The sequence below is a fragment of the Sus scrofa genome, chromosome 1, assembly GCF_000003025.6.
Source record: "Sus scrofa isolate TJ Tabasco breed Duroc chromosome 1, Sscrofa11.1, whole genome shotgun sequence".
NCBI classification, from domain to species: Eukaryota; Metazoa; Chordata; class Mammalia; order Artiodactyla; family Suidae; genus Sus; species Sus scrofa.
In genome coordinates this window covers 248100731-248123542 of record NC_010443.5, presented here as the reverse complement: position 1 = coordinate 248123542, position 22812 = coordinate 248100731, and the positions used below count along the sequence as shown (strand labels likewise).

General features: G+C 43.6%; 1 protein-coding gene across 16 annotated transcripts in view; it reads right to left on the bottom strand.

The window, feature by feature from the left end:
* The window catches only part of ZNF462 (zinc finger protein 462), a 152657-nt gene that overhangs the window by 58250 nt on the left and 71595 nt on the right, over positions 1-22812 (bottom strand). For 9 of the 16 annotated variants that reach the window (XR_002337179.1, XR_002337178.1, XM_013993738.2 and 6 more), the window contains 3 exons: positions 21956-22242; positions 16728-16846; positions 11336-11527 (listed from right to left, as the gene is read on the bottom strand). Coding sequence is in view for 11 of the 16 variants with exons in the window: in XM_013993738.2 (XP_013849192.2) it covers positions 11336-11527; positions 16728-16846; positions 21956-22242 (598 nt within the window). In the remaining 5 variants the exon portion in view is untranslated. Of the gene's footprint in view, positions 1-11335; positions 11528-16727; positions 16847-21955; positions 22243-22812 lie in introns of those variants that run through there. The other 7 variants (XR_002337181.1, XM_021067213.1, XM_021067202.1 and 4 more) reach the window with 3 other exon arrangements.

Below are 22812 nucleotides of genomic sequence, written 5' to 3'. Positions count from 1 at the left end.
AGGTGCAGAGTTGACAGGGTAAGTGGCGTTGCCGTTGCAGGGAAGGCCAACGTTAGGTAAGTGGAGGAGGGAGGGGTGACCTGAGACAACGTACGCTCTTACGGTTCACGCGCAGCCCCGTTCTGCTGGCCTTTCCCAGCTATCTTTTGCAGTCACTCAAATTCCCAGGCTTTTTGACACGTAAACTATTGTTTTGTCCCTTCTCCTTGTGCGTGGTTGATTTTGCTGCCCTCCTTCATATCAAGAAGTCATTACTGAATGGCCTGCCAAGGGCTAAGACTCTGGAACAGTCCTTGACCTCAGAGAGCACACAGTTTAGTTGGGGAGACAGATCTGATAACTGACAATTACAAGAATATTTGGCAAGTCTAGTAATGGAAGTGAATACAAAGGTCAGAAGCTACCCAAGTTTTATATTTATCCCCCAGCAAAATCTCACTTTCAGCTCATTACTCTGAACAGTCTAGACAGTCTGTAATCTGGATTCTGTCATTTAACTTATGGAGCATTTGCCAATATTTCAAATGTATTAAGACTGAAGCAAGAGAAAAAGAGACTTAAGTCATTTTTTAGAAGACGAGAGAGCCTGAACGTGAAATAAACGAGGGAATTTTTGATTGGCAAAACCTCAAAGGCCTTATACAAACCTGAGACCCCCCCATCTTAAATACATATATCACATACACACAAAAATACTGAGGCCTTTACATCCTTAATATTTATGATTTAAAGGGGAATCCTCTTTGGTGCTTTGTTTCACTATTTCAAAATGGTGAGAGAAGATTTTAAGTGAAGATGAAAAGATGCAAGAAAGTAGTTTGTATATTATGGTTCCAATTTTGAAAAAAAATTAAAATAAAACAGAACCCTTTTTGTATATGCAAGGAACAAAGAGCTAGATGATTCTACAGCAGACTGTTATTAGGGTTATTTGGGGTACAGACAGGCTAGCATGATGGGTGACCCTCATAATTTATGGCACGTGTTGCCATTAAGCTGTTCTATAATCATAATTAGGCATGATTTTTGTAATCAGAAGGGAGATCTATGGAGACATCTTAAAAGGGGAGAACTACCTCCCATAATTAATTTTTTTTTTCAATTTTATGGTGGCATCCGTGGCATATGGAAGCTCCCGGCCAGGGACTGAATCCGAGCCAAAGCTATGACCCATGCTGGACCCTTTAACCCACCATGTTAGGCTGGGGATCGAACCCTTGCCTCCAAAGTGGCCCAAGCCGCTGCAGTTGAACTCCTAACCCACTGTGCCACAGCAGGAACTCCTCCCCTGACTACTCTGAATGCACATTCATTGCTGAAGACCCACAGGGATCAGCATCGCACACTCCTAGTTCCGAAGTCCCCTCCCACTTCCAAAAGGGATGGGGACCTTGCTGCTGGTCTTCTTTGTTTAGCCTGTTTCTTAACAATATAAAGACCTCTTCCTGGTATTAATTACCCCTACATTTTGGTCCTGCCTCTCCCCACCCTGCCAACTGCCCTCCCACTAACTTCCCTACACACCCTCCACTCTAGCTGACTGGTCTCCTTGCTGTCTCATCATTACGTCTTCTGTACACCTGTTCACTTCTCATACTCGTCCCACCTGGGGCACTTCTACCAGCCTATAAAAATCCTGCTCATCCTCAAGGCCCCGCCTGAACCCCACCTTTTCAAAGAAGCCTCCCAGGACTCATCAATTCCATCTCTTCTCCTTGGCTACAGCCAACAAAATCCAAATGCATAATTTCTCATTCCTCATATAGTGCTCTTTTAACTGAACACTGTGTCTCTATTAACTTAGGCTCTAAATATCAACCAATGATAAAATTTGACTTTAGTGTCCTTTGGAAGATTCCAGAGCACCCAAACATGTAAGAAGAGGTTGTGTCTCCACCACTGTGTCTCATTTATGCATGTGTGTTTCTGCTGAGAACCAATCTTTGATGAAATTGGCATAAACCCAAGGCATAAGCTTTGGGTTCAGACGAAGTCCACCACATATGTGTGTTTTGTGACTTTTGGACTCATCATTTCAATCCTCAGGTCTCCATTTCCTTCTCTATAAAATGAGACTAATAATTTGTTCCTTTGATTCATTAGACATATTAAATCCGATGGTAAATTTAAGGCAATCAGCAGAATTAAATAAAAATCACAATTAATTTGATCACTTTGGAGTTAAAGAGACAGGCAGAATCCTAATAATAAACCAGAATGGATGGCTTTCAAACTGGTCATGGGGGAAGAAAAACACTAGCAGTGCTAAAAATCAAGGACTATAGTAAAGATTTAAGGCCCTGGGTTGCTCCACGTGGCTCTCATGGCAGCGTTGGTAGAGGGCTCACAGCTCATGAACATCAGAGAGGACATCAGGACGCGGCTCGCATGAGGCGCGTGAGAATATTTTCATCCCCGAGGAAGCCGAAGATCCCAGCACTGGAATGACTCTCCGAGAGCGGGTACAGGTAAATAAAACCTTAGCTGGACCCTGCACTCTAAGCCACACACCTCCTTTGGGTTGCGCTCGATGACTCTGACATTACAAAGCAGAGGAGCCCAAGGGCAGGCTCATGTCCCTTCCTGGGCATAAACAGCAAGGAGCTGACTCCAGTAAAAAGCAAGCAGATCTTCCTTACCTGAACCTCTCATATCACCTTGGCAGTTCTTTCCCTCGTCATTTCTGTTTAAGCACCACTGCTAGGATTTTCCAAAAGGGTATTATTTAGGATTATGAATGAATGAAGAAACTATGTACATTATTTGGACGGTCTGGGCCATACCATCAAAATGCATCATTTATGTATTCATTTTGGCTGTGCCCACAGTACATGGAAGTTACTGGACTGGGCATGGAACCTGTGCTGCGGCAGCAACCTGAGCCACAGCAGTGAAAACGCTGGATCCTTAACCTGCTACACCATCAGAAAAATCCTATCATTTATTTTTTTAAATAAATGTTTACTTGTTTCAAAAAGGTTATATTTGGCACCTTCTTCTCATGTTGGCACTTAAAAAATTCTTTTTCAGGTACCCATCTTGCCCAGGACATCTCCTCTGCTCCAGCAAAGCTATCCCAAGACCTCCACCTCCAAGTTATGGCTCACACACACCAGTCTACCCAAACCTAATATGCTTCCTTCTGCTCGTGGAAAATCCTCTAGTGTAGAACAGTAATTGGAAAAGAGGGAAGGATCTATGAATCCTAAGAAGTCTCAAGAGAGTTTGAAGGGTTTTTTTTTTTTTTTCTTTCTTTTCTCTTTTCCTTTTTTACAGACACACCCACAGCATATGCGAGTTCTCAAGCTGTGGGTCCAGTTGGAACCGCTACTGCTGGCCTCCGCCACAGCCACAGCAATGCCAGATCCAAGCCACATCTGCAATCTACCCCACAGCTTGTGGCAACGCGGGATCCTAAACCCCCTGAGCAAGACCAGGGATGAAACTCCGCATCTTCGTGGATACTAGTCGGATTCATAACCTGCTGAGCCACGACAGGAATTCCTTGAGGGGTTCTTATGTTCCATATAGCTGCACTAAAATATCCAGCTCCACTTTCAGGGGGAAAAAATTTTCAAGGTGGGCAATGATAAGGCAAAAAAAAATTCTTTCTTTCAAAATAGAACTAAGGTGAATCATTTTGGATGATTTGACTAACCACTCAATATATTTTCTGCCAAAGAATAAAGTAAATTTCTTCTTCCTTTCTGATATGTCCCAGCACTGAGGTTCTGGAGGACTTAAGGTAATCTCCATCCAAGAGATGCAAGAGTCAACTGTGGAATTATGAAGAAAATTCTGGTGTTGCTAGGAACTAGCTCTGAATGAGTTTGAGAGTATATGCTTGTATTTCTGATGAACAAATGTTTTTCTTGGCATGGGAAGAGGGAGATGGGCGAGTTGACTGAGTTCCCAGGACACAGAAAGCTTACACTTGAAATGTTTTTCAATCCTTGGCACATGAAACTGTGGCTAATTCAAAGAAGTCACAGAAATCTAAGACAGGTGGGTTTCTTGGGAAGGGTCTATCACAAGATATTCAGCTTCAGGGTGGTGATAATTTTGGAGGCTTCCTATTCGCTGAAGAGGGCAAAGGTCTAATAACGTAACCATGGGTGACTTCTGCATGTGTAATAGAGGATGCAGAATCATCTATACCATTTTGCACCACTAAAGTTACAGGCTTCTTAAGTCTTTATAGCAGAAATGCCACTCTTCATAATAAGCATTTAAATAAACTCCAGAAGACCATGTTTTAATGTAGAAATTCTGAAGTCAAAAAGGGAAGGCTGGTATTCTCTGGCCAGATAATCTGGAGACCAGCAGAACCTATTAAAAATTATGGCCAAGCCATTAAAATGATGCTTTCTATCTCATGTGCTATAAACGATGTAAATCTTTGTACTTCATGATTATTCACTCAAGAGTCTCCGTTTCATTATTGCCATTTTTTTAAAGAAACCACCTTGTCTTTCTTTCACCCCAAGAGAAATCTGATTGCAATTGGAACCTGTGTGAAAGGTCTGATGCCCTAGCAACTAATTGGATCCTCTTAAAGGTTGAATTTTATGTCTGACCTATTTAGAAATCTGAAAAGCTTCTCTTCAAAAAGCAGGCATCTCAGATCTTAATTTTTAAGTGTCAAGGATTGCTGCAGTCAAGGTTAAATGCATTGATAGTTTGGCACTAGACTCAATACAAATTCTCAGAGAAGATTTTCTTTTAAGCTTAAATGTAATTCATGCACTAGTATTTTAAAGGCTCTATTTAATACATTTCATATATGGAACAAAGAATATATTTAGGTCAAGTTTTATTTTAAGTGACATCTAGGAAGTTGCTAAATATACATATTAAGTATACAGGTGTATAAAGATATTATTAAAGACAGGATTAATTTAATGGATATTGCTATGATTTTTTCCACAAGCTGTGGGTCAATGACATGCTGCCTATGGGTCAAATCCAACCTTCTCTGCTTTTGCACATAAAGTCTTATTGCAAACACAGCCCTGTCCGTTTGTTTACATGTTGTCTATGGCCACTTTCACATTACAATTGAACTGTTGAGTGGGTTGTAAGCTGAAAATATTTTCTATCTGGCCCTTTACAGTAAAAGTTCTTGCCAATCCTTGATCTGTATACTAGTCTCCTCTAAACTATATCTTATGTTAAAAGCCTGGTGGGTGTATTTTCAGGGAGAATAAATTTTTTTTTTTACTAATCTTTGAGTTCTGCTGGTCAATTCACTCTATAGGACCTCTGAATTAGATTTAACAACAAACACTGTATATTTTTTGACAACGACACAGAGAACAAGCTAGTCCATTTCAGGGTCAAGGATGATGTGCGCTTGCTCCAAGAGGGGCTCTGCTACAAGGTGACCACTCTGTAACGCCCTTCTCCCCAGCACCCCCACACTTCCTGTCTCCTCCATCTCAACCTTCAGTTTCTCACTTCTACAGAAGATCTTGTTATCCAGGAACAATGACAAAGGGGAAAACACTCTTTGCCAAGGAAGGTGCTTTCCTCTTGCAGAATAATATGTCAGGAGTTCCTGTTGTGGCGCAGAGGAAACAAATCAGCTAGGATCCATGAAGTCGTGCGTTCGATCCCTGACCTCACTTAGTGGGTTAAGGATCCGGCGTTGCTGTGAGCTGCAGTGTAGGTTGCAGATGTGGCTTGGATCCTGCATGGCTGTGGCTGTGGTCGGCAGCTACAGCTCTGATTCGACCCCTAGCCTGGGAATCTGCATATGCCACGGGTGCAGTCCTAAAAAGCAAAAAAAAAAGGAAATGATGTGTCAGAAAGTTTTTGCTAGAGCAATCTGAAGGTTTCATCTTTGAAAGTTTGTCTTTTGAACTTGCTTCTCAAAGGGAAATGAAACCAACTTACCCCCAAACCACTTGGTTGTATGGAGTTAGTCAGGCCTGTTAGGAGACTCAGGACAATTAACTGAATTCATACCTCCAAGAAATCACTGGTTAGTTAAAAGAAGCTGGTATGGGATAAGAAATGAGATAGATATATATATATCATAGGGAACTACATCTAGTCACGTGTGATGGAACATGATGGAGAATAATGACTAGGTCACTTAGCTGTACAGTAGAAATAGAACACTATAAATCAACTATAATGCAAAAAATAAAAAAAAATATACATATATATGTAGGTATATATATAAAGAATTCTGTATGTAATAAGTATCTACCTGATGACTTTCACTGGAAGATTAGGGGAAAGAACCAAGAGCATAGCCACCAATACCAAGGAGCATGAAGATGATCATCAATAGAGGAGGAATCACCGTAGCGATGGAGCCGTAAATGTCAATCTTTAGAAGAAATTAAATCAGAGACCCTTAGAAAGAAGCAGACCAAGAGGAAATCCTCGCCAGTTCCCAGCAGAACATCTTCATATGGATGAAGGTGGAAATGAAGAAGTTAGATGCCGGGGTTGGAAACATTAAGTATCCGTGGGCGAGGCCACTCGGGATGGAGAAGGTGTGACTAAGTGGTAAGCTCTGAATGCAATGCACAGCACCTGGATTTTGCTACAACAATAAGAAGTGTCCAAGGTTCTTTGATGAGAGATGTCTTGATAAAAATAGTGCGTATCAAATATTATTCTAGAGTTTAGAACTGAAAAGCCAACTGCAAATAGAAAGACCTTTGCTTAAGAAAAAAAACAAAACACACACACAACAACAAAAACCACAAAGCCTTCTTCACCCTTTTTCTACCAATTCATATTAGCAAAAACTTCTCTGTTGGATGGATTATGTTGAGATCTACTGTGTAAAGGGAAGGATTTCACAACCAAATGTTCTTGGTGTTTTCCCTAGATTGCCATCAGGGCATAGACTGAAAAACTCTCTTATTCTCATACACCTTACTTATTTTTCACCTGGTCTTAGTATCTCACTTTTGTTTTAATTGCACCACAATAGCAATTTCCTAAAGCAGGCAACTCTGTACAGTATACCTGGCTAGAAGAAGAAATAAAATCATCTCTTCTTTGGGAAAATTCAAGGGAAGAAAAAGAAGGAATGTCACCACTGACCTGACTTCTTACAAAGGATGTCGATGAATTTTAAATTACACATCCGCTGCTCATGCACTGTAGAGCTTCTCAGATCTAAACAAAACTCATAATTATGTGACACTGTTCTAGTTTCTTTCTTGCTTTACAGATGTGCATGTATGTGTGTTTTTCTGTGCTGAAAGCAGAGACTTGGAACAAGCCTGATAAAACCCAGTCCTCTATTTTATACGGCAGAAGGAACCCAGTAAACACAAACACAGCAGAGCACTTCCATGTGCTGACAACCTTATGATTCCCCTTAATGCATTGTTTAGAACAGCAATTGCACACCATTTCCCATTATCTTATACACAGAATCAGTGCTGCTTTTCTTTCCAACCACTGATCCTGAAGAACATATCAAGGATTCACATGCTGGTAAAACATGTCAAGAGACTGACAGCCTAGGGTCCAAGAGCTCTGTTTGTGTCCAGAACAGGTGCGCGGCCAGGCAGCGGGGGTGAAATGGCTCCTCCGCCTCCCCACATCCACCTTCCCAGCTTCCCTCCTTGGTAGCACTCCCCTCTGGGTAGGGGGGAGGGAGAGCAGCTTGGGAAGAATCCTCTAATTCAGAAGACTAGCTTGCTCTCAAGACTGCAAGCATCTGACCACTGCAAACAGCAGTGAGCATGTCAGGTCATTTTATCCACCTTCCTCACTAGGCACTGAGAAAACCAAGGACGCGCTGGTGATTTTCCTGCTTTTATGGGTCTCTACTCCCCCCAGGCCTGCAACATATTTTTATTTCTTGTGTTCAGAGCCTCCTGGCATCCACAGTGTGGGAAAGCTTTACTGAGAGCCAACAGCCCCACAGCTTCTCCCTCTTAAAATGTGCAACTGGATTTCACATGCGTGTTTCAAACACCATTCAAGGCATGATTTACAGGCTACTGTCTAGCCCCACAGCTGTTTTTCCATCCCCCAGATGTAGCTGTTTCTAGGAATCCACCACTCGGCTCCCTAGCCAACAGCCTTTCCCATTTTCAACCTCTTCTGTCATTCTTGGGCCTCCAAAACTCTGCAACACCTACACCGGAAGGATTCAAGGAAGCATCTATTGAATGGATAAACGATTAATTTTTCTTTCTGCAGAATTATTCATTCATGAGAACAGCCCATTTGATGCCTTCTGTTTATCCCACCTTAAACCTTTCGGGTTTATCCTACCCCAATTAAACAAATCACTGCTGATCCATTGATCCAGGTTATTTATATACATTAAAAACAGCAAGGTTCTGTGGAGGCCTCATGAAAGCATCACTGCCTCCCGCCTCCCCTCCACCGCCTCCTCCCACGCCCCCACCCCCAGGGCTTTCACAGGCAGTATGTTCTTGCTTCAGAAGGAGAAAGAAAAACACTTTTATATTTTGCAAATTATCTTGCCAGGGCCGAATAAAAACTATCCGTGTTATGTGAAGAGTTAGTTACATCAGCATGTTTCGGCAAACACTCTCCCCTCTAGGTCTGGCTTCCAAGAATTCTGAAATCACCCCCAGAAAGGTTCAGGCTTAGGATTGTGCTTAGTTCAATAGCATGCTAATAATATCTTCTAAACTTCTGGTTTTTAGCAGCTCAATGGCCAAAATGGCACTGCATTCATTCATGATCCTTCTGTACACAGCACAGTTCGTTGCAAAGGGTATGGACTCGGAAAGTAGACTGAGCTCAACTCTTCTTGAGCTCATGCAGAAGGCGGCGAGCCATGCAGTGAGTGGCCTGTGGGATTCTCGTGTCCTAAGACCGAGACCCACCTTTCCAGGGCGGAGGACAAAGGGAAAAGAAGGTACAACATTTAGAGAAATGTCCCAGGAAAAACCTTTGTTGGGAATGGTGTTGGGACGGATCAGTTTCACCCAAATGGCCCCACAGGTGTATAGCTTCCATTTCAGATGAAAGCAAATTCACTGATGATCATGTGACTCAAGACCTTACAATTTACATGAAAATTCCATTTTGCCCTTTGTTGCAATAGACCAATCTCTTCCAACAGACAGAATCTCAATGTGCAAAAGGGACATTTTCTGTAGCCTTTCACCTGTGCCCGCCCTTGGCTTTGAGACCTGGAAAACAACAAACACAGGCTAAACTGCCACACAACAGTTGAGGAGGCCGTGTACTTACTGCATGACAAGCCACCGTCCTAACAACAAGCCCTCTTTGTTGAACAGAAGCCCTTGAAGACAGGAATCCGAGTGAGGAGCTACTGTGTTCACTAGTGTTTACTGATTTGCAAAGGAAAGGCCACCAAGTTCTACAGCTCCACAAAGGCAGCTTTGAGTCCAGGACTTACCTTTCCTTTTCCTCCCATTTGTCTTCGTGAATAAAGATGACTCATTGCCTCGTTTGCTAACTGGATAACCTGACCACACTGACATGCTGGGCTGTCAGATCTTCAGGTTCCCTGAAGTCAATCTCTTCAAACCTTGACCTTAAAAGTAATCCAATTCCTACTTGTTATAAATGGTCCCAAAGGCCAAAATTACAATCAAAGGATGTAAATTGCTGAATAAAAGGACCACTTATTAAGCACCTACTCTGTGTCAGGTGTTGTATTAGGCATGTGACATGTGTGCCTTTTCTCATTCTCTCTCAAGTCCATCATGGGATAGGTACCATTATTCAGTTTTACATGTGAGTAGAGGAAGCTAAGATGGCCCAGGAAAACACAACTGGCATTGAGAGAAGCAAGATTCGGAGCCAAGTCTTTGTTCCAAAGAGTCCACGAACTCTCTTCCAGCCCTCCATGCTCTTCCAAGGACACAACAGTAGACCTCCAGAAGAATTCAAGCTCGTGGTCAATAAACTGATTACCAGAGATGCTGCCAAAGAGATTCAAGGACGAGAGGGCCACAGAAGAGAGAAGCTCTCGGTCCTCTACATCCACTGATTCCCTCCTCGCCTAAGCACGTGCTTCTGCAGTCACCTGAGGTGAGCTGAGTAATCAACACCCTTCTCTTCCTTGGTCTGATCAAGACAACAAACCAGCCTTTGCTCGCCTGCCATCTCTCACTCTCATGCTCCCTCTCCTACAGTTTTGGTCACAAAGCCAGTGAGGAGACCCCCTCCGGGGCTTCTCAGTTTAGTCTGAAGCTCCAAAGTGGGCAGTGACACCCTCCTTGCTAATGAGGCTCCTACAACACTCTTCAGCTCTCTCAGAAATCACTACATTACTCTCTCTCTCTCTCTTTTTTTTTTTTTTTTTTTTTTTTGCTTTTCAGGGCCCCACCCTCGGCACAAGGAGGTTCCCAGACTAGGAGTCGAATGGGAGCTGTAGCTGCCAGCCTATACCACAGACACAACGATGTGGGATCTAAGCCTCGTCTGCAGCCTACACCACAGCTCACAGTAATGCCAGATTCTTTTCTTTTTTTTTTTTCTTTTTCTTTTTTTTTTTTTTTGTCTTTTTGCCATTTCTGGGGCTGCTCCTGCGGCATATGGAGGTTCCCAGGCTAGGGGTCGAATTGGAGCTGTAGCCACTGGCCTATGCCAGAGCCACAGCAATGCAGGATCCGAGCCACGTCTGCAACCTACACCACAGCTCACGGCAACGCAGGATCCTTAACCCATTGAGCAAGGCCAGGGATCGAACCCGCCACCTCATGGTTCCTAGTCAGATTCGTTAACCACTGCGCCACGACGGGAACTCCAGTAATGCCAGATTCTTAATCCACTGAGTGAGGCCAGGGATCGAACCCGAATCCTCATGGATACTAGGCAGATTCATTTCCACTATACCACAACAGGAACTCTTACCCCTAAATATTCCCATGAGCCAATCCGACCCACGGTCCCATCCACTCACCCTCTCATTCCTAGTCAGAATTCTGGGTCATTAAACGACCCAACTGACAGACCTCATAGCACACATACACTTCACAGCACATTCACATGTTTGTTAGAACAAGACAGGGTATCAGTAAGTACATAAGCAAACAGAGACATAAATTTGCCTGGTACCTTCATCCACTTTCTTGCTCACAACCACAGCGGGAGCAGCCCAATGAACCCACCCCACACAACAGGCTCCTTCCAAGAGCAGTGCATTTTGCCACGGCCCCAAAGAGACGCTCACCAACTTCACTGCACCCTCCAACTCCAACTTCTATACAGCTGCAACCCTTTCACGTTTCTTCCTTCACTTGAACCATCATGTTGGCATTTAGATTTTCCTCCAGAAAGAAGGACTGGCCAGCCACTCCAGCCCACCTCCACCCCAATTGGCCGATTTGGCTTGGAAGCCCGATTTTACCATTGGAGTCTTCCACTTCTTCAGACGGGGTGGCTTTTTGGGAGGAGTGGTGGGCGTGTGAGGAGAGTAGACTGACAATCCGTGGCCTGGGGAGGGTCAGGGCTTTTCCGTGGACCTTGAGGGAGTGTTCCTTCAGCTGGCTGATCGTCATGGTGGAAAAGGAGCACCAGGAACACTTGTAGGCATGCTCACCTGGAGGAGGGCGGTGGGGGCAGCAGAGGAGAAGGAGGGGAGAGGGGACAAGGTGGTGGGGGGGGGGCGGACACGACAACAGGATTAGTGCACAGCACACAGCGTGTCTCAAGCTGCATGATCTGAGGTAGACCAGCCCCTCCCCCACACCGCCCCCCAACCCCCTGCAACCTCCGGGCTCCTTGGGGACTGGAACTCTTACATGAGCTCCAGAGTCAAGCAACCCTTTTCATCTCATGCTCTGCGTACAGGGATGGGCCTACAGTGGATTCCAACGTAGCTTCCTTGGAAAGACTTCCCATCTCGCCCCCTCCCTCTGGATACTCGAAATGACCGTGTCAGTTTTCATTTCAGCCTTTACATCACCCATAGACAATATTGTGCTTCTTTATAAGTCCAAGGGTCTAGAAGTGGCTTTCTGAGCACAGTGCAAACAACTGTGCTACCCTCCTGCGTCCTGGCCGAGTCCACGCCGTCTTGATCCCATACATCCTATATATGGGGTTTGGGGGACCAGTTCAAAACCTCAACATAAAACTCCTTTTCCCTACCTGATCAACAGTGCAGAAACAGGCAAAACTAAGTCCTTTCTTTAACTGAGAGAGGTGTGTGTGTCTGTGTCTGTGTGTATCTGCAATATATATATATATATATTTTTTTTTTTTGGTCTTTTAGGGCCACACCTGAGGCATATATTCAGGTTCCCAGGCTAGGGGTCGAATTGGAGCTGCAGTGGCTGGCCTATGCCACAACCACAGCAATGCCAGATACTTAAACCCACTGGTGAGGCCAGGGATCGAACCTGCATTCTCATGGATACCAGTCAGATTTGTTTCAGCTGAGCCACGGCAGGAAATCTGAATATTTTTCAATAAAAAGGAAACCTAAGTAGAAATTAGTGTTTTTCCTTTAATTATTTTTATACCACTAAAATACAGCACAGATTGCCACAATCAAATTAAATGACAGTGTGATTTACCTTTGTCTTAAGTCAGCTTTTCAATGAATTGCACTGGAAGCAGCAAGGGAGTAAAATGGCTGTGCTTACATTGTTGGCCAGACACACTGGTATGATCAACTCAGAAAGCAAACTTGCTTTTATTTTTTTATAACAATAAGCTTAGAATGCTCATACCTGCATTCCACTTCTGAGAGTTTATATTAAAGAAATATCCTTTAATACTTAGAAATCTCTATTTAGAAATAGACATTATTTATGCCTGAAAAGGGTATAAAACAACCTAAATTTCCAACCACCGGGAAATAATTAAACATGGGCATATTTTCTTGATGAATTACCATTCATTAAAATAAATTCCTGAAGAGTTTGTAATAACATAGAAAAATAAAATACTGACACTCGGAAAAATAAATCAAAAGGCATAAGATATCTTCAATTAAATTACAATCACAACTGTGAAAAATAATTACAGAGGAAATGGTTGAAAGGAAATATTACCAAATATTAACAATAGTGGTCCTTAGATAATAAGATTATGGGTGGCCAACTTATTTTTTTTCATTTTCAAATTTTCTTTAATGAACATGTATGTTTTTTAAATTTTAAAATACTTAAAAATTTTTTTTTTAATTTTTTTGGCTGTACCCACAGCATGTTGAAGTTTCCAGGCCAGGGACTGAACCTGAGCCACTGTAGTGACAACACCTAATCCTTAACCACTAGGCCACCAGGGAACTCCTTAAAATTTATTTTTAGGACTTCGGTTAAGAATCCAACTGCAGCAGTTCAGGTCACTGTAGAGGCGCAGGTTTGATCCCCAGCCTGGCAGAGTGGGTTAAAACGATCCAGTGTTGCTACAGTTGCAACACAGGTCAAAGCTGTGGCTCAGATTCAATCCCTATGCCACGGGTGCAGCCATAAGATAAATTTTTTTTTTTAAGTTTTTTTAAATTTATTTTTAAGGTGAAATTTAAAAACCAGAGGAGAGGAAAGGGAAGGAAGGAAAGGAAGAAGAGGACAAGAGAGGATCGTTAATAATGAAAGTTTAACTACGGGCAGCACAGGTGCTCCCCAGCTGAACACTTACTAACGCAAAGCAAGAATGAGCAGGGAAACCTCCAACCTTGTCTTTACCCTGCTGAGACGGCTTCTTCCATGCCACCCTGAAAAATCACTATGTGGTTTGTTTCACCTGCTGTGAGCCCAACATCCAAAGTTCTGCCTTCAGACTACTTTTTACCACTGATCCCTCCCCTCCCACCACCCAGAGCGTACATTTCCAAGAAAGCCTTGAAGAGACCCACAGAAAACCTTGAATGATGCAACATGCTATAGCCCAGGGCAGAGGAGAAGCTCCAAGTCAGGGGACCCAGACAAGAACATCAGTCAGTCAACTCCGCACCCTTCAAACCATCACCTAGTAGCTACAGGACAATGCCGGCAACAATGGCGTTTATAAAATATTAAACATATATGTCATATTGTATAGCACATGACTGCTCTCCTTATTCCATCACTCAATTTTTCGGTGCACACCTGGCTGGATGAACCTTGGTGGGTGGTTTTAAGTGGCACAACATGAGAAAGAATTCAAATCCAGCTATCTGGTTTGTACACACACTAGGTTTTATCCTTTAAAATAAAGCACTCCATCCAGAACAGACGAGGCAAGAGTCTTTCGGACAATATTTAGCTTCCTCCAAGCCAAGCCACTCTCTGCAGCTAGGACCAGGTCATGGACACTAACTCTCCAAGAAGAGCCGAGAACTGGACTGTGCTGCTCCCTCTCTCCGGATGCTTCCTTCTGAGCACAGAAGGCCAGTCCGCTTGGTCAGCTCAAAGCCCTGGAGTCAGCATGCAGCCTGGAGCACTTTTTAAAAGTCCCTCCCACAGGCCAAATCACTTACCCAACTCCCACTGGTAAAGTGTTTTTGACAAGGCTGAGATCTATGGGAAAAAACTCACCAGGATGGTGTCCCAGCTGAATAACTTACAATACACACAAGTCAGAAAAGAGTGGTTAGAACCCCCGAAGCCTCTTACTCCACGGACTTCAGTAAAATGTCCTGGGAGATAGAAACACACTAACAGATAGAGAAAAGCTCACCTGCCGTCCCCACCCCCAACCCCCAGTGGGCGGAAGGCATCCAGGAGGCTTCAGTAGTTCTACTGCATTGAGCCAGTTCAACAGGACCCAGCACTCAAAGCAAAGAGACCTGGTTGTTTTTCCGCAGGGTATAAGAAGGCAACAAAAGCACAGACTTGGGTTCTGGGCAGTTTTTATAACCACACAAGAGAAGCTAATGAGACAGAATTCTAGTTGACTGGGGAAAAAAAATTTTTTAAGGGTTTAAGGGCCATAGCTGTGGCATACGGAAGGTTCTGGCCTGGGGATTGAATCAGAGCTGCAGCTGCCAGCCTATGCCACAGCCTCCGCAACACAGAATCCAAGCCACAGCTATGACCTATGCCAAAGCTTGGGGCAACGCAGGATCCTTAACCCACAGAGCAAGGCCAGGGATCGAACCCACATCCTCATGAATACTAGTTGGGTTCTAACGCTAGTAAACCACAACGACAACTCCACTGACTAAAAAATTTAGAACTAGAATTCTAAATACTAGCTGAGGAAACTCAGGGAGGAGATTGGATCTCTAGAAGAATCTCCGATAGTATCACCAGGTATTCTGAAGCTTTCATTCCCCCAATTTCCCTTTGCCATCAACACCTCTGAGCAGGCCACACGCTACTGTGGAGTTGGGCTTCTGAGAAGACTATGGATATCATGGGAGGAGACCCCCAGACCCCTCCCACTGACTTTCTATTTTATTTTATTTTATTTTTGTCTTTTTGCTATTTCTTGGGCCGCTCCGGCGGCATATGGAGGTTCCCAGGCTAGGGGTCTTATCGGAGCTGTGGCCGCCAGCCTACACCAGAGCCACAGCAACGCAGGATCCGAGCCGCATCTGCGACCTACACCACAGCTCACGGCAACGCCGGATCGTTAACCCACTGAGCAAGGGCAGGGACCGAACCCGCAACCTCATGGTTCCTAGTCGGATTCGTTAACCACTGCGCCACGATGGGAACTCCCCCACTGACTTTCTAGCTTCACAATTCTCTCCTCTCTTGATGGAGTTCTGATTAGCTACATGTGGGCATCCTCCACCATATGCAAAAAAGAGGGGAGCAGAAAAGAGAGAGGCAGCATCCCATTAGTGACAAGGATGGAGGTTTTGGTCCTGGAGTCAAATTCTTAGTGAATGGGCTCTGTGGCCTTGAGCAGGACACTGAATTTTGAGTCTCTGTAGCTTCATCTGACACATAGGGTGGCAACAACATCTACCCTTTAGGATAGAGGATGAAATGAGGTGAAAACATGCTTATTAGTGCAAAGCCCGGTAGGTAAGAGATGTGCATGAGACCAGCACCATTAGATAGAATAATAGAGCAATGGAGACCAGCTCAGCTCCTGGACACTCATGACCCAAGGTCACTTCTTTTTTTTTTTTTTTTTCCCTTTTAGGGCCACACCTGCAGCATGTGAAAGTTCCCAGGCTTGGGGTCACATTGGAGGTTCAGCTGCAGGTCTAAACCACAGCCACGGCAACACTAGATCCAAGCTGCATCTGCGACCTATGTCACAGGTAGCGGAAATGTGGGATCCTTAACCCACTGTGCAAGGCCAGGGATCAAACCCACATCCTCACGGAGACTATGTCGGGTTCTCCACATCCTGAGCCACAAAGGGAACTCCTGAGGTCACTTCTTATGGCTGGAGTGGTGGTAATGAAAATGCCTCTGAGCGTATCTGATGGGAAATCTCACACCTCTTGAGTACTCTGTCCCTTTGAATGTCACCAAGATTATAATTTTATTTAAGTTGGAAACTAGCTGTAGTAGATATAACAATTCTTGCTTTTCCATGGCAAGAAAGGCTAGGTAATTTAGAAACTTCTCTAAAAAAAACAAAACCTGTGAGTAGCACAAATCTGTCAGTAGGTACATGTTAGCTATATGAATCAACTACAACATGGGTAGCCTGGGGACCTAGTATTATTTTGCTTTTCAGCCGTTCTTCGATTTTTCATTATTAGATGAAAATAAAACTGCATACACAACCATCTCAAGAAAAGCTTATTCTCACATGTATGGAGCAAGAGACCTTTAAACTTTCACTCAGTAAAGACCATGGGATTTCAAACCCACAGAACATGTACACTGAGACCACCAACTCACCAGCATGAGCTTTGAGGATGTGAGTCTTCAGCCGGCTGTTGTAGGAGGACTTGAAGGAGCAGAGTTTGCATCGGAATGGTTTATGGTGTCCATGGTGGGTTTGCATGTGGCGATCCAAACTTGATGTAGAAGGAAGAAAAAAGGAAAGGACAAGATTAAAAATTGCATCCAACATCTTCTCATGGCTGTTTTCTAGAAATCCCATTTCTAAACTGTTTCAAAGTCATTTTGTTACTTTCCAACAATGGTGCTTAAAAAGAACTGGGGAAGCTAAAGGAAGGAATAGATCAAAATTTCTTTTGTCAAAACTACTGTGAGGTACCACCTCATGCCAGTCAGAATGGCTGTCATTAATAAGTCCACAAATAACAAATGCTGGAGGGGGTGTGGAGAAAAGGGAACCCTCCCGCACTATTGTTGGGAATGTAAGCTGGTACAACCACTATGGAGAATGGTATGGAGATACCTTAGAAAGCTATACAAAGACCTACCATATGACCCAGCAATCCCACTCTTGGGCATACATCCAGACAAAACTTTCCTTGAAAAAGACACATGCACCCACATGTTCACTGCAGCACTATTTCACAATAGCCAAGACATGGAAACAACCCAAATGTCCCTTGACAGACGATTGGATTAGGAAGATGTGTAGTATACATACACAATGGAATACTACTCAGCCATTAAAAAGAACAACATAATGCCATTTGCAGCAACATGGATGGAACTAGAGACTCTCTTACTAAGTGAAGTAACTCAGAAAGAGAAAGACAAAATACCAAATGACATCATTTATATCTAGAATCTAATATACGACACAAATGAACCTTTCCACAGAAAAGAAAATCATAGACATGGAGAACAGACTTGTGGTTGCCAAGGGGGCGGCAGAGGGAATGGGATGGACTGGGAATCTGGGGTTAATAGATGCAAACTATATCTAGTCACTTATGATGGAGCATGATAATGTGAGAAAAAGAATGTATATATGTATGTGTGACTGGGTCATCTTGCTGTACAGTAAAAAATTGACAGAACACTATAAACTGGCTATAATGGAAAAAAGAATCATTATTAAAATAAAATATTGATAAATTAAAAAAAAATCCTTTTGGATTGAGAGACACGGCAGTCATAACAGGTCCTGACAGATGACGCCTCTAAATTATTATCCCTTCTCTAGAGCACTGAGATGTGGCAGACGGCATCCCAAAAGAAAAGGTAAAATACAAGCAAATTTAAGTTTACTGTAAAGGCAGTGTGGAATGCCTATCAAATAGTCCTTGAAGGTATTTCCCTAAAAAGGTGACAATTAAAGAAATTTTGTATGTACAAACAGGTGATTTAAATTTTTTATTTTTCTTTTTTGGCCACCTAGTGGCATATGGAATTCCCAGGCCTGGGATCAGATCCAGATCCTTTAACCCACTGTGCTGGGCTGGGGATCGAACTTACATTCTAGGGCTGCAGAGGACCAATCCCATTGCACCACAGCAGGAACTCCTTCTTAAATCTTAATTCCACCACAAACACTTGAGCAGGGTAGGGAGATTTCAAAGCGGCTAAAGTATGTGGCACAAGCCATCTCTCTCCAAAGTTGTTGTAAATATGGAGGCCATGTGCAGGTGTGTTTAAAGGAAGTCATGTGATCCCAAGGCTGGCCATGCCTTCTGATAAACACAACTACATCTGCTGTCTATCAGTCTTCCAGAAGCAACTTATAAAAAAATTATAATTATCATGGACTCCCACTATTTTCGTAATAATTATGACTCAAAAAAATAATAAATCTACCAAACAAGGTGTGGGAAGACCTTCTAATTTGTATTAGTGCCCCAGAGAACTAGATTCCATTCTCAATGACTCATACGGGAACGGTACTGCTTACCATTTAAACATATAATGTTCTCCGGAGCACCACAGCAGCACTTTCCACTGCCTGGGACACCTCCCTCTGGAGGTCCCACTGTCTTCAACTCAACCAGCCCAAAACAACCACACAAATTTTTTTTTTTTAATCCAAAACAAATTCTCTTCCTCATTTCCCTGTTTCTAGAAATGGCACGACCAAGCTGTCAGTCAACCTGACTGGAGATCTCCTTGCCATTTGGACTGTACTTTGTCCCTCAGCCCCTCTAGTAAGTCCAGTCTTTCCAGGTCAGGAAGATCTTCCTTCTCTCAACTGCTCCCAAAGTTCCAGTCTAACTTCCTGGATTAGCTACCCCACTGCCTAATTGGTTTTCCCCATCTTTTTTCCAACTCAAGAGTCAGATTGCCTGCCATCAAATGCCACCGATTACTCACAAGCCATGTGGCCTTGGGCAAGCTATATACCGCCTCTATACTGAAAGGCCTCCCTTCCTTTATCTGTAAAATGGAGATAATATGGGACCATACCTCATTAGGCTCTTTGGAGAATAAAAGGAGATAATGCTGGAAGGTATTTAGTGCAGTGGCTGACACATGGTGAGGCTCCATACATGCTAGTGATTAGGATGCTCCCCCCGCCAAGTCTTCCTTTTGCTAGTAATGTCAATTACAAAGCACTGACTTCTGCATTCAAAGACCCCAAATACGGCCTCTACTCAAATATTCAGACTTTACCTTCCACCATTCCTTCACATATCACTTATCCCTTACATATCAAGATCACGATTTACATACCACAATCCCTTTACACATCACTTAAAGATCAGCAACCAAACCACCAGCTGGGCTCCCCTAAGCCTCCCATTCTTCCTCAGGCCCCTATTCCCTCATCTTTCACTCTGCATAGTATGTTCTTCCCAAACTAGTCAAGTGCCATCTTCCTACTTTAAGATCTGACGCAAATGCTCCCTATTCCATCAAACTTCCCTGATTCTTCCAAAGTGGATGTACCTCTTCCCTACTTTGCAGCTTCCTAGTGTTTGGATTTATTTTTTTAAAAGACATGGATGGGCCTTATTTTGCCAAGCCATTGGTATGCTTGCCTGACGTACAACCCAACGAGACCCTCAGTTCCCTGAGATCACTAACCATGTCTTCCTCATCTTTACATTCCCACAAAGCCTCCAGCACGGCGCCTGCCACGGTGCATATTCGTTTATTCACAACGATTTAACTGAGGTTCTGTGTGTCAGCAAATGTGAGAGTTGCTGTCCAACAAATACTTTTGGGACTGATGAAAATTACATGAGTTTTAGGCCAGGGCATGAATCTGATGACAAAGATTAGAAATTAGGCTCTAGATAATCATAAAAGAGTTTGCAACCCACCCTAACCTCTGTAGAAGCATCGCCTCTTCCTGCCTTTCAACAACCACTAACTAGCACTTTTATCTTTTTAAAGAAGCAAACAGCCATCATTTATTTTCAATTACGATAAAAATAAACAGCATGTCAGTCTCACAATCAGTCACCTTCATCCAAGACTGTAGACCACACTACTGAATATTTCTCTGTCATATAGTTGTGACAGACAGGCAACAAAAGGTAGTTTTTTCTCAGGCCACCTCTCTTCCTTTCACCCCAAAAAGCCTCACACGAAAATCCAAATTTGTAACTCCAAAGCTGTGCCAGCTAGTGGGAAGCTCTCTCTCCTCAAATAACCACCCCCACCCCACCCCACGCCTTGTCCTTCAAGCGTCTCTCTGGCATTGATAAACTTAATCATTCCAGGTCTTTTTAAAAATATCAAGCAACAGGAGTTCCCGTTGTGGCTCAGTGGTTAACGAATCCGACTAGGAACCATGAGGTTGTGGGTTTGATCCCTGGCCTTGCTCCATGGGTTAAGGATCCGGCATTGCCATGAGCTGTGGTGTAGGTCACAGACACGGCTCGGATCCCGAGTTGCTATGGCTGTGGTGTAGGCCCGCAGCTACAGTTCCGATTAGATCCCTAGCCTGGGAACCTCCATATGCCGCAGGAGCGGCCCTAGAAAAGGCAAAAAGACCAAAAAAAAAAAAAAAAATCAAGCAACAATTCTTTGATACATGGCTTAATAGTCCTAATTTCACTTTCTTAGCCACTCAAGTTCCCAAATGGAACTTTACTTCCTCAGATGATGGTTAGGTTCTAGATGAATGTTTGACAGATGCACCAGTAAACTCATTTCCACTCTGGTCATAGCAATGCTTCTAAAATTGTCATTTAAAAAAATGCCTATTTGGCATTGCTGTGGCTGTGGCGTAGGCTGGGAACCTCCATATGCCACCAGTACAGCCCTAAAAAGACAAAGAAAAAAAAAGCCTATTTGGGGTTAGTAGATAGAAACGATTACACACAGAATAGATAGGAGTTCCCATTGTGGTGCAGTGGAAACAAATCCGAGTAGTATCCAGGAGGCTGCGGGTTCCATCCCTGGCTTTGCTCAGTGGGTCGGGGATCTGCCAAAGCTGTGAGCTATGTTACAGGTCCCAGACAAGGCTCGGAGCCCATGTTTCTGTGGCTATGGTGTAGGCCATCGGCCGCAGCTCCAATTTGACCCCAGCCTGGGAACTTCCAACATGCCTCAGGTGTGGCCCTAAAAAAAATGGAAGAAAAAAAAAAGGATAGCACAGGGAACTATATCTAGTCTCTTGGGATAGACCATAATGGAAAATAATATAAGAAAGGGAACAAGTATGTGTGTATACATATATATACATACATACATGCACACACAACTAGCAGAGTTGCTATACAACTGAAATTGGCACCACATTGTAAATCAATTATAATAAATATTTTCTTAAATAAAATTGAATTGTATACACATGTGTGTATACATATATATACATACACACATACACACACACACACACTGGATCACTCTGCTATACAACTGAAATTGGCACCACATTGTAAATCAATTATAATAAATATTTTCTTAAATAAAATTGAATTGTATACACATGTGTGTATACATATATATACATACACACACACACCACACACACACTGGATCACTCTGCTATACAACTGAAATTGGCACCACATTGTAAATCAATTATAATAAATATTTTCTTAAATAAAATTGAAGTAAAAAAAATTTTAAATGCCTGAATTTGCCAAACTGATGTCAAGCGAACAATCTGCTCCTGGACCCATTTGACAGATGTGGTAACTGTGGCTCAAGGTTACTTAGCCAACTAAACAGCAGGCATGAACCTCTGACTCCTCCCAGTAATCCTGCTCTAGCTTAGCTGCCTCCCAGGCTGCCACCCACTCCCAGGTACCACTTGCGGCCACTTGATGAGCACTTACTTGTGCCTGAAGGCAGAAACAAAGGAGCAATACTGGCAGCTGTACTTGTCCTCGCGGGTAAACATGGCCAGGGCCAGATGGCTCCTCTCATGAGAACGCAGCCCCTGCATGGACATCAGGACTCTGTCACATTGACTACAATGGTATCCCCCCGGCCGGGTTTCATCCTCCAACATTCCATCAAGCAAGCAGTGTTCACCATCCACCCGGTCCACCAGGGCGCCACTGGCATCTTTGGCTGCTTCCAATCCATCCAGGAACAAGTGGGAAGGGTCTTCCGCCTCCTGCTAAGAGAACCACACACACACACATGCCCCACCAACAAAATAAATATCCATCATCATTTCCCCAGCTCTCCTCCTCTCCCTTCATTCTCCCAAACTCATCAGCATTTCCTGTTAAAGCTTCCTCCCCTGCCTCTCTGGCTCCCCCTAGAGGGGGGGCAAACCCGAGTGCCATCCTTCGTTCTTTCATGCACTGATGGTGATGGGAGCACAACGTATCCGGCCATAGGCTGCTACTGTCTGGGAAACGTGACGGAGGGGCTCTCCCACGCTGGAGACAGTTCACTCACTTATTTCCCTTCTTTAAAAGAAATTGCAGTCCTACCTAAACTGACATAAAGCAGGTTAGGGTTATGGCTCAGAGACCTAAAGAGGAAGGAAGAGGAAAAAGCAGAACAGCTTGGGCACTTAGGAACCGTGGAACATCTTCGGGAAATGAGGAGCCTGAAAGATCCAGCTCTTTGCCACCATGCTCATCCCCACCCTAAGCCGGTAAAGTCATCCCTTGATTGGAGATTGGCATGCCGTTAATTCAAAAAATTAAGGAGCAGCCTGATTTTAAGTCGCTCATGT